This window comes from Seriola lalandi, unplaced genomic scaffold (assembly GCF_002814215.2).
Source record: "Seriola lalandi dorsalis isolate HSWRI2012SDOR001 ecotype SW California unplaced genomic scaffold, Sedor1 jcf7180002054825, whole genome shotgun sequence".
In the NCBI taxonomy this organism is placed as follows: domain Eukaryota; kingdom Metazoa; phylum Chordata; class Actinopteri; order Carangiformes; family Carangidae; genus Seriola; species Seriola lalandi.
In genome coordinates this window covers 342,676-355,180 of record NW_019525378.1, presented here as the reverse complement: position 1 = coordinate 355,180, position 12,505 = coordinate 342,676, and the positions used below count along the sequence as shown (strand labels likewise).

General features: G+C 31.6%; 1 protein-coding gene across 1 annotated transcript in view; it reads left to right on the top strand.

Annotated features, from left to right (window-relative positions):
- cacng6b (calcium channel, voltage-dependent, gamma subunit 6b) overlaps positions 1-12,266 on the top strand; it is a 20,419-nt gene extending 8,153 nt beyond the window's left edge. The window contains exons 4-5 of the mRNA XM_023426367.2: positions 9,633-9,770; positions 9,984-12,266. Coding sequence (XP_023282135.1) covers positions 9,633-9,770; positions 9,984-10,204 — 359 coding nt within the window. The 3' untranslated portion in view covers positions 10,205-12,266. The remainder of the gene's footprint in view (positions 1-9,632; positions 9,771-9,983) is intronic.
- The last annotated feature ends 239 nt before the right edge of the window (positions 12,267-12,505 follow it).

Here is a 12,505-nt window from a genome sequence, read left to right as displayed (position 1 = left end):
CAGAGAGGTTCAGGAGATCCTTTGTTCCCACTGCCATCAGGCTATACAACACCTCAGCCAAAGGAAGTGGACTTATCTAATTATTACTGTTCACTGTTTTTATTATTGTTATTTTAATTATTATTATTTTTTATTAACAATGAGCTAATGGACACATGAATTTCCTATATTATGGCAATAAAAGTGAACAAACCACATAGTATAGTATGGCAAAAAAAGTGAAAAAACGACATAGTATAGTATGGCAAAAAAAGTGAAAAAACGACATAGTAAAGTAAGGCAAAAAAAGTGAAAAAAATGTAATGTTTTAGTAAGATATAAAGGCGTCATGGTATATTAAAGGCTAATTAGTGAACAAAAAAATACATAGTATAGTATAGCAAAAAAATTGAAATATACGACATAAGTATGGCAAAAAAAGTGAAAAAACGACATAGTACAAAAGGGTGTCAAAACATTGAAAAACATCATAGAATGATAAGGCATAAATACATAGTAAGGCCTAAAAAGTGAAAAAAAACAACATAGTATAGACATCATGGTATATTAACGGCTAATTAGTGAAAAAAAACCAACATAGTATAGTATGTCAAAAAATGTGGAAAAACGCCATAGGCAAAAAGAGTGAAAATACGAGATAGTACAATAAGGCATAAAAGCATCAAAAAACGTAAAGAAATGATAATATATTAAGGCCTAGAAAGTAAAAAAAACCAACATAGTATAGTATGGCAAAAAAGTGAAAAAACGACATAGTATTGTACAGCAAAAACAAGTGAAAAAACAACATAGTAGAATAACGCATAAAATCACTAAAAAATGTAATGTTGTAGTAAGAGGCATAATGGTATATTAAGGGCTAAATAGTGAGAAAAAAATACATAGTATAGTATGTCAAAAAATGTGAAAAAACGACGTAGTATAGTATGGCAAAAAAAGTGAAAAAATGACATAGCACAATAAAGCATAAAATCAAGAAAAAACGTAATGTTGTAGTAAGATATAAAGGCATCATGGTATATTAAGGGCTAAATAGTGAAAAAAAAGTATAGTATGTCAAAAAATGTGAAAAAACAACATAGTATAGTATGGCAAAAAGAGTGAAAATACGAGATTGTACAATAAGGCATAAAAACATCAAAAAACGTCAGAGGATAGTAAGGTATAAAGAAATCATAATATATTATGACAAAAAAAGTGAAAAGACGACATAGTATGGCAAAAAAAGTGAAAAACAACATAATACAATAAGGCAAAAAATCACAAAAAAATGTAATATTGTAGTAAGGTATAAAGTCATGTTATATTAATGGCTAAATAGTGAAAAAACAACATAGTATAGTATGGCAAAAAAGTGAAAAAACTACATAGTATAGTATGGCAAAAAAAGTGAAAAAACCACTCAAAAATGTAATATTGTAGTCAGGTATAAAGGCGTCATGGTATATTAAGGGCTAAATTAAAAAAATAAAAAAACATAGTATAGTAAGGCATAAAAAGTTAAAAAAATTACATAGTATAGTATGGCAAAAAGAGGGAAAAATGACACAGTACAATAAAGCATAAAATCATGAAAGAAATTTAATGTTGAAGTACGGTATAAAGGCGTCATGGTACATTAAGGGCTAATTAGTGAAAAAAAATACATAGTATAGTATGGCAAAAAAAGTGAAAAAATGACATACAAAAGGCAAAAAAACATCAAAATACATCATAGAATAATAAGGCATAAAATACATCATAGTATAGTAAGGCCTAAAAAGTGAAAAAAAAACATAGTATAGTACGACAAAATAATTAAAAAACGACATAGGATAGTATAGCAAAAAGAGTGAAAATACAAGATATTACAATAAGGCATAAAAACACCAAAAAACGTCATAGGAAAGTAAGGTATAAAGAAATCATAATATATTAAGGCCTTAAAAGTAAAAATGAAACAACATAGTACAGTATGGCAAAAAACTGAAAAAATATCATAGTATAGTATGGCAAAAAAAGTGAAAAAACGATATAGTACAATAAGGCATAAAATCACTCAAAAATGTAATATTGTAGTAAGGTTTAAAGGTGTCATGGTATAGTAAGGACTAAGTAGTGAAAAAAAATACATAGTATAGTATGACAAAAAAGTGAAAAAACGACATAGTACAATAAGGCATAAAAACACCAAAAAGCGTCATAGGATAGTAAGGTATAAAGAAATCATAATATATTATGGCGATAAAAGTGAACAAACGACATAGTATAGTATGGTAACAAAAGTGAAAAAACGACATAGTACAATAAGGCATAAAAACATCAAAAAACATCATAGGATAGTAAGGTATAAAGAAATCATAATATATTAAGATAAAAAAAGTGAAAAACGACATAGTATAGTATGGCAACAAAAGTGATAAACATAGTAAAATAAGGCATAAAATCACTAAAAAATGCAATGTTGTAGTAAGGTATAAAGCCGTCATGGTATATTAAGGGCTTAATAGTGAATAAAATACATAGTATAGTATAGCAAAAAAGTGAAAAAACAACACAGTACAATAAAGCATAAAATCATGAAAAAAATTTAATGTTGAAGTTAGATATAAAGGCGTCATGGTATATTAAGGGATAAATATATAAAAAAAAAAAAATACATAGTATAGTATGGCAAAAAATTGAAATTTACGACATAGTATAGTATGGCAAAAAAAGTGAAAAAATGACATAGTACAAAAAGGCATAAAAACATCAAATAACATCATAGAATAATAAGGCATAAAATACATCATAGTATAGTATGGCAAAAGAAGTGAAAAAATGACACAGTACAATAAAGCATAAAATCGTGAAAGAAATTTAATGTTGAAGTAAGGTATAAAGGCGTCATGGTACATTAAGGGCTAATTAGTGAAGAAAAATACATAGTATAGTATGTCAAAAAAGTGAAACTTACAACATAGTACAAAAGGCATAAAAACATCAAAAAACATCATAGAATAATAAGGCATAAAATACATCATAGTATAGTAAGGCCTAAAAAGTGAAAAAAAAAAAAACATAGTATAGTCCGGCAAAAAAAGCCATGAAACGACATAAGATAGTATGGCAAAAAGAGTGAAAATACAAGATATTACAATAAGGCAAAAAAACATCAAAAAACGTCATAGGAGAGTAAGGTATAAAGAAATCATAATATATTAAGGCCTAAAAAGTAAAAAAAATGACATAGTATAATATGGCAAAAAAGTGAAAAAACGACATAATCCAATAAGGCATAAAATCATGAAAAAATTTAATATTGTAGTCAGATATAAAGGTGTCATGCTATATTAAGGTATAATTAGTGAAAAAAAAAAACATAGTATAGTATGGCAAAAAAAGTGAAAAAACTACATAGTACAATAAGGCAAAAAAACATCAAAAAACGTCATAGGAGAGTAAGGTATAAAGAAATCATAATATATTAAGGCCTAAAAAGTAAAAAAAATGACATAGTATAATATGGCAAAAAAGTGAAAAAAACGACATAGTATAGTATGGCAAAAAAGTGAAAAAACGACATAATCCAATAAGGCATAAAATCATGAAAAAATTTAATATTGTAGTCAGATATAAAGGTGTCATGCTATATTAAGGTATAATTAGTGAAAAAAAAAAACATAGTATAGTATGGCAAAAAAAGTGAAAAAACTACATAGTACAATAAGGCATAAAAACATCAAAAAACGTCATAGGATAGTAAGGTATAAAGAAATCATAATATATTAAGGCCTAAAAAGTTATAAAAATTAACAAGGTATAGTATGGCAAAAAATTGAAAAAAATGTAATGTTGTAGTAAGATATATTAAGGGCTGGTATTTGAAGGGCTAATTAGTGAAAAAAAATACATAGTATAGTATGGCAAAAAAATTGAAATATACGACATAGTATAGTATGGCAAAAAAAGTGAAAAACGACATAGTACAAAAGGGCATCAAAACATTGAAAAACATCATAGAATAATAAGGCATAAAATACATCATAGTATTATATTAACGGCTAATTAGTGAAAAAAAAAATACATAGTATAGTATGTCAAAAAATGTGAAAAAACGACATAGGATAGTATGGCAAAAAAAGTGAAAAAACGACATAGTACAATAAGGCATAAAATCACGAAAAAATTTAATGTTGTAGTAGGGTATAAATGCGTCATGGTATATTAGTGGCTAAATAGTGAAAAAAAATACATAGTATAGTATGGCAAAAAAAGTGAAAAAACGACATAGTACAATAAGGCATAAAAACATCAAAAAACGTCATAGGATAGTAAGGTATAAAGAAATCATAATATAATAAGACCTAAAAAGTTTTAAAAAACGACATAGTATAGTATGTCAAAAAAAGTAAAAAACCACATAGTACAATAAGGCATAAAATCACTCAAAAATGTAATATTGTAGTTAGGTATAAAGGCATCATGGTATATTAAGGGCTAAATAGTGAAGAAAAATACATAGTATAGTATGGCAAAAAAAGTGAAAAAACTACATAGGCATAAAGGCAATTATGGCAAAAAAAAGTGAAAAAACGACATAGTACAATATGGCATAAAATCACTCAAAAATTTAATATTGTAGTCAGGTATAAAGGCGTCATGGTATATTAAGGGCTAAATAGTGAAAGAAAATACATAGTATAGTATGGCAAAAAAAGTGAAAAAATGACATAGTACAATAAGGCATAAAAACATCAAAAAACGTCATAGGATAGTAAGGTATAAAGAAATCATAATATATTATAGCAAAAAAGTGAAAAAACCACATACTACAATAAGGCATAAAATCACAAAAAAATGTAATGTTGTAGTAGGGTATAAATGCGTCATGGTATATTAGTGGCTAAATAGTGAAAAAAAATAGATAGTATAGTATGGCAAAAAAAGTGAAAAAACGACATAGTATAGTATGGCAAAAAAAGTGAAAAAACGACATAGTACAATAAGGCATAAAATCACAAAAAAATGTTATGTTGTAGTCAGTTATAAAGGCGTCATGGTATATTAAGGGCTAAATATTTCTCAAAAAATGACATAGTATAATAAGACATAAAATATATCAAAGTACAGTAAGACCTAAAAACTGGAAAAAACAACATAGTATAGTATGGCAAAAAGAACAAGAAAACCACATAGTACAATAAGGTATAAAATCATGAAAATGTTTTATATTGTAGTAAGGTTTAAAAGCATCATGGTATATGGTATATTAAGGGCTAACTAGTGAAAAAAAAATGGCATAGTATAGTATGGCAAAGAAAGTGAAAAAACAACATAGTACAATTAGGCATAAAATCACAAAAAAATTTAATATTGTAGTAAGGTATAAAGGTGTCATGGTATATTAGTGGCTAAATAGTGAAAAGAAATACATAGTATAGTATGGCAAAAAAAAGTGAAAAAACGTCATAGTACAATTAGGCATAAAAATATCAAAAAAACGTTATAGGATAGTAAGGTATAAAGAAATCATGGTATATTAAGGGCTTACTAATGAAAAAAAACAACATAGTATAGTATGGCAAAAAAGTGAAAAAACGACATAGTATAGTATGGCAAAAAAAGTGAAAAAACGACATAGTACAATAAGGCATAAAATCATCAAAAATGTAATATTGTAGTCAGGTATAAAGGCGTCATGGTATATTAAGGGCTAAATAGTGAAAGAAAATACATAGTATAGTATGGCAAAAAAAGTGAAAAAACGACATAGTACAATAAGGCATAAAAACATCAAAAAACGTCATAGGATAGTAAGGTATAAAGAAATTATAATATATTAAGGCCGAAAAAGTAAAAAAATGACGTAGTATAGTTTAGCAAAAAAGTGAAAAAACGGCATAGTATAGTATGGCAAAAAAGTGAAAAACCACATAGTACAATAAGGCATAAAATCACAAAAAAATTTAATGTTGTAGTAGGGTATAAATGCGTCATGGTATATTAGTGGCTAAATAGTGAAAAAAAATAGATAGTATAGTATGGCAAAAAAAGTGAAAAAACTACATAGTATAGTATGGCAAAAAAAGTGAAAAAACGACATAGTACAATAAGGCATAAAAACATCAAAAAACGTCATAGGATAGTAAGGTATAAAGAAATCATAATATAATAAGACCTAAAAAGTTTTAAAAAACGACATAGTATAGTATGGCAAAAAAAGTGAAAAAAAGACACAGTATAGTATGGCAAAAAACATAAAAACATCAAAAAACGTCATAGGATAGTAAGGTATAAAGAAATCATAATATATTAAGGCCTAAAAAGTTCTAAAAAACGACATAGTATAGTATGTCAAAAAAAGTGAAAAAACAACATAGTGCAATAAAGCATAAAAACATCAAAAAACATCATCGTATAGTAAGGTAAGACATCATAGTATAGTGAGGCCTACATAGTGAAAAAAATACATAGTATAGTATGGCAATAAAAGTGAAAAAGACGACAGTACAATAAGGCATAAAATCACTCAAAAATGTAATATTGTAGTCAGGTATAAAGGCGTCATGGTATATTAAGGGCTAATTAGTGAAAAAATAGTATAGTATTGCAAAAAAAGTGAAAAAATGGCATAGTTCAAAAGGGCATAAAAACATCAAAAAACATCATAGAATAAGAAGGCATAAAATACATTATAGCATAGTAAGGCCTAAAAAGTAAAAAAAAAAAAAACATAGTATAGTATGGCAAAAAGAGTGAAAATATGAGATAGTACACTAAGGCATAAAAACATCAAAAAAAGTCATATATTATGGCTGTGTCATTTTTTCACTTTTTCTTTGCCATAATATATTATCATAGTAAAGTAAGGCATGAAACGTCATAAAAATGTCATCGCATTCCAATTATGGGATAAAACGTCATAGTCATGAAAAATCATAAAAACATTATAGAATTTTAAGGCATAAAAAGTCCTAAAAACATTATAGTATTGTAAGGTCCAAAAAGTCATAAAAATGACATAGGATAGTAAGGCATAAAACATTAAAAGTCATAGTATAGTCAGGTATAAGAAATAATAAAAACATCATAGTATAGTAATGCATTAATTGTTATAGTATAGTAAGGCATGAAAAGTATTAAGAACATCATAGTATAATAAGGCATAAAAAGTCTTAGTATAGTAAGGTATTAAAAGTCACAAAAACATTATAGTATAAAAATTCATAAACAGTCATAAAAAAATCATAGTTTATTATGTAATAAAATGCCATATAATGTCATAGTATAATAAGTCATAAAAAGTCATAAAAACGTAACAATTTCATAATGTCAAAACGTTGTAGTATAGTACCTCATAAAAACACCATAGTATACTAAGGCATAAAACATCATAGTATAGAAAGGCATGAAAAGTCCTAGTATAGTAAGGCGTCAAAAGTCTTAGTATAGTCAGCCATAAAAAGTCATAACAATGTCCTGGTATAGTATCGCATAAAACGCCATAAAAATGTCATTGTATAGTAAGGTATAAAAAGTCATAAAAACGCCATAGTACAATAAGGCATAAAACGTCATAGTATAGTAAGCATAAAAAGTCAAAAAACGTCATAGTATAGTAAGGCGTAAAACGTCATAGTATAGTAAGGAATACACTGTCATACTGGATCTGTTGTATGCAAATGTAAAGGAGGCCTACACAGCTTCACCACTTGGCAGATCAGATCATAATCTGGTTCTTCTTCAGCTTTCTTACAAGCCCTGCTTACTGAGGCAGGCTGCAACCACCCGCTCATTCAGGAACTGGACCCGGAGGCCAGTGAGTGTCTAAAACACTGTTTTGAGTGCACAGCCCGGAATGTACTGTTAGAGTCACAGGAAAATGATAAAAGCAAGGACCCTGACCGTGATAGAATGGTTGCAAGTACCACGGAATATATTAACTTCTGTATGGATATTGTAATACCAGCAAGGACTGCACACTGCTTTCCAAACAACAAACCCTGGATCACCAGTAACATCAAGACCCTCCTCAACCAGAAAAAGGAGGCCTTCAGCAATGGAGACAGCGAGAAGCTACAACATGAGCTGAAGAGGAGATTAAAGCAGGAGAAGGAGGACTAAAAGAAAGTGGAGAGGAAGCTGCAGCACCACAACAGAGAGGTGTGGAAGGGGATGAGGACCATCACTGGCTATAAAGAGAAGAACAGCCAGGCAACATCAGGTGATGTGGACAAGGCCAATGAGTTCAACCTGTTCTACAACAGGTCTGACACAGCCTCACCTGTTCTCTCTCCCACTGCTTCAACTGCAGCTTCTCCTACGGCATCTCCCCTAGGGGATAAATAAAGTATGTATCTATCTATCTATCTATCTATCTATCTATCTATCTATCTATCTATCTATCTATCTATCTATCTATAAAAATGTCATAGCATAGTAAGGCATGAAAAGTAATAAAAATGACACAGTATAGTATGGTATAAAAAAAGTCTTAGTATTCATGGTTATAGTTTCATGGGATTTTTCAATAGAAATTAAACTCATACTTTGATATATCCACCATTTTATGTTTATTCCTGTTCGCAACCTGACTCCTAGCCTACAGAAGACAGAAGCCAGGGTTAGCTTGCTATTTAACCGTAGCTAACATGGTTAAATAACATCAGTTGACATTTTTCTGGTGACATAAGATACCACTGTGATATTCTCACATGACATGAGCCTTCGGATAGCCCCCTCCCTTTTAGTCAATCAAATGCTAGCATGCCTAGATCCGTTGTCTTGGAGACGTAGCCTCTTGGAGGGCACATTGGAATGATCTAATTTGACTTCACTCCAAACATAGTGCAACGAGTTAACTCAAATATTGGGCGGGACAATTCTGTTCTCTCAAAATTTTGGTAGGGACATGTCCCTACTATCCATATGCAAACCTGCATCCTTGCATTTCACTCAAAATCACAAATACAGACGTCATAGTGGTGCGCTAAATGAAAAGTCAAGAGGATTCATCCCCTGAGGAGTATGAATGTCTGTACAAAACATCATGTAAATCCACCTTATTTTATAGTCTGGACTCAAGTGGCTGACCAAATGACAACCAACATGCCGTTCTAAGAGCCAAAAACAAAGCCACAAATAAAATGGTCTTTTTATAGCCTATTGCTTTTGTTGTTGTTTATCAGCTTCTTTTTTGGCTTTTTCTTCTTTTCACCAACAAGTGTTATCCCTAAAGCTTTTATCTATTATGTATGGTGGTGTGTCAAAAACCGGCACCGGCTGTTGTGAAATGTCGGTCTGCTTTTTGGGTTGCACCTGTTCAGGTATACATTGCCAATAAAATCTGTTTTAAACAGAGCCAACACAGGAAGTGGCACATTTCACTCCATTTTTGTATTTTTTTGTTTCAAGTATCAAGCGCAATCAAGTATAAGCCCAGTAGAATCAAACTTTGTGAGGTCGTGCAAGTGTTGCAATGCTTGATTCTGCTGAATGACCAGTTTCCACACAGTGTTTCACAATAGCGCTACCATCTTTACTGCAGATTTCTTACGGCATAAAGTTTATATACAAACTTTAACTTCACCTATTTTCAGAAAATCTTGTATACACTTCTATGCTCTATGCCCTCTCATCTATCCATGTCTCTCTGCTCTCTTTCGCAGATTTGAATCTAGCAGCAGCTATCATGGCCCTTTTGAGTCTGACGATGATGGTCATGGGCTCCATCTGTATCGCCATGTCCCTGAGCAAAGGAGTGCAGTTCTTTCTCAAGCCAGCCTCCTTCTGTTTCATCCTATCAGGTGGGACTTCACCCTAAAGTGGTATCAGGGATACCTTTTTGCACTGAAGCATGACTAACAGATTAATATGTGGCAAGATGATGATCATTTGGTCTTTATATAGATATGTCTTTCACAGCTTAGAGGGCGCATTGTAATAAATGATCTGATCTGATGTGGTTTTATTTTGTTAAATCTCTTTCACACTTCCTATTCTTTTTTCCCTCTGTTCAGGTGTATTGGTCCTTCTCTCTATCCTGATATTCCACCAATCTGTGTTGGCCTTGCTGTCCAGTAACCACGCCATACCATTACACCATGAGCTGTCTTGGTCAGTGGCCTGTGTAGGCTCAGCGGGAGCCACTCTTATTATTGGAGGTTTCCTCTTCGTCATCCTCTCTCTTCCTTTCAGCCCTTGGCAGAGATGCTTGCCACACAAGAATAGCGCCACCTAGCACTTGAACGCTGAAATATACAGAAAGTGTTTTTGATGAATTGCTTGAGGGCAAGTAATCTACAAAAGCTCATTTCCTGAGGGCTACAACCTTGAGCTTGCTCTTGGCATTTAATTTGTCAAGGGAGGTCAGAAAAGGTCTTAATTAAACATATGAAGAAAAGTCAGCACACGAGGAATCCCTCCAGAGTTAGGCTAAAATTTGTTTGGGTGTTTTTTTTTTTTTTTTGTAGAAAATAGATGAAGGCTTCTGGCCTACCCATAGCCGTACAAGCACACATAAATCACACAAAATCTTTTCTGCTTGCATAAGTAGAGTGAATACATTTTATATTATAAAACTTTTTGTAGTCTCTTTAATATGAAAGCCCATTTCTGCCAAGAAAACTAGAAAAGAACAAAACATAGAAAGTTAGTGGCAAGTTCTTGAAATAAAACGACAATGTTTGCCCATGTCCTCTATAATGACACATAGCAGCATTTTTGGATCTATCAACAGGATGTTTAGGCACCAGACTGACTTTGTTAAAATATGTACCTTGTTAATGTGAGAGGTACATTGGGGTTTGGGCTAAAATGACCTTCATCACCATGGCTACAAGAAGAAATACAAGCGATGATCATAGTCTTGGTTAAAAAAAACTGTCAACTTATATTCATATGGGCTCATACAATTTTATCTATTACTCTGTATGTGACCCGACAGAGGGGAGGGCAGGGATAAGTGGTGGGTTAAGTTATAATAGGGGATCATAGGAGGTTAAAATGGAGGGTGGAAAATTATTTATAATAAATTACGATTGATTATATTTTGACTGAGGCATAGCGCACCAATGTGCTCATCTTGGGTTCTGATAGGTATACATTCTTTTTCTATAGCCTATTCATACCATTTATTTTTGTATTTCATTCCACGTCACTATGCAAATGTAAATTTCCATACATTTATAATGTACATGTGATTACCTTAGTGAACCGATGTAGGATGTGTTCTGCAATGTCAACACAATACTTCAGTTACTTGATTTTCATATGTAATGTCTCCTCCATAATGAATGTAAATACGGAAAAAGGTAAGCAGATAATAATTTGGTCACACAAAATCAAACAAACAAAAAAAACATGTCCACTGTTGCTTGGAAATGGGACAGACAGAGGCCTCCTGTGATAAAGTCTGACATTTTGTTGACCCATCCATCCACTCTGACCTCTTGCCTTTGTTGTGCTATAACAATCTCAGCTAACTTACAGCTTCTAGAGGGCTGTAACCTGAATGCAAACATGTCGTTTTACAAAATTATGAGTTGGTAAGTCAAACATTTGTAAGTCAAAACAGACAGTCAGTAAGTCTAAATTTTTTAATTACTATCTCATAATCTTGACTTTCTGAATATGTTTTATTTTTTATCAGGAATACATTTTAATCATTTTTTTCTTCTGGCAGAAATGGTCTTCCACAGTTGGAAATTCCTAAAGCACCATCAGAATGTATCACTATCAGTGCAGTGACAAATACTTTGTTTTTGATCATGTTAACAATTAGTATGAAGGATGTCCTGAAGTTGTTTATCATATCTACAACATGTTGCCTTATGAAGTCAGTAAGTCATTAATATTCTAGCAGTAAGTCCTATGACGCATCTTTTTTTACACTTCATACTTGATAAACAGGAGACTTTAGTTGTCATTATTTATTACTTGTCTGTGTTTTACAACTATTGGGTGAATGCTGCTTCATTATATCAATGTAAGATGAATGAAATCAACTGTGAGAGGAGATGATTAAAATACCCTTTTGTATATCAGAGAATTCTATGGATTCACTTTTTAAACTCAACTCTGTACATAAAATGAATGTGTTTATATTTTGTGAATGGTCACTGTTTGTTGTTTTGTGTCAGTCACTTTATTTGGAATATGTATGCAGTAAATACACTTTATTAGTGTCATAGGATGCTCACCTTTTCTATCTACCAGGAAATTGTATGTGCACATTTCTACTCATATGTATCTACAGTACGTGGCATTAGTTCTGCTTTTCATTAAAGGGATTTGACATACAATTATTGCCTCCCTTTTTGTTTGTTGGCGTGACACCCTGTCTGTCCTCAAACTTTCACCCATTTTCACCCCTTCACAGTGTGACTCCTAACCTCTCCGCCAAACCTGCCCCTCCCCTCTCCCCCTCCTCTATAATTAGGCCACAGCTCATCGCAATGCATTTCACCGCAGAGGTTAGGAAACCTTACCCTTGAATTTCAACGATGGACCCCCCGCTGGCCTATCCTCATACCTCTGTGCC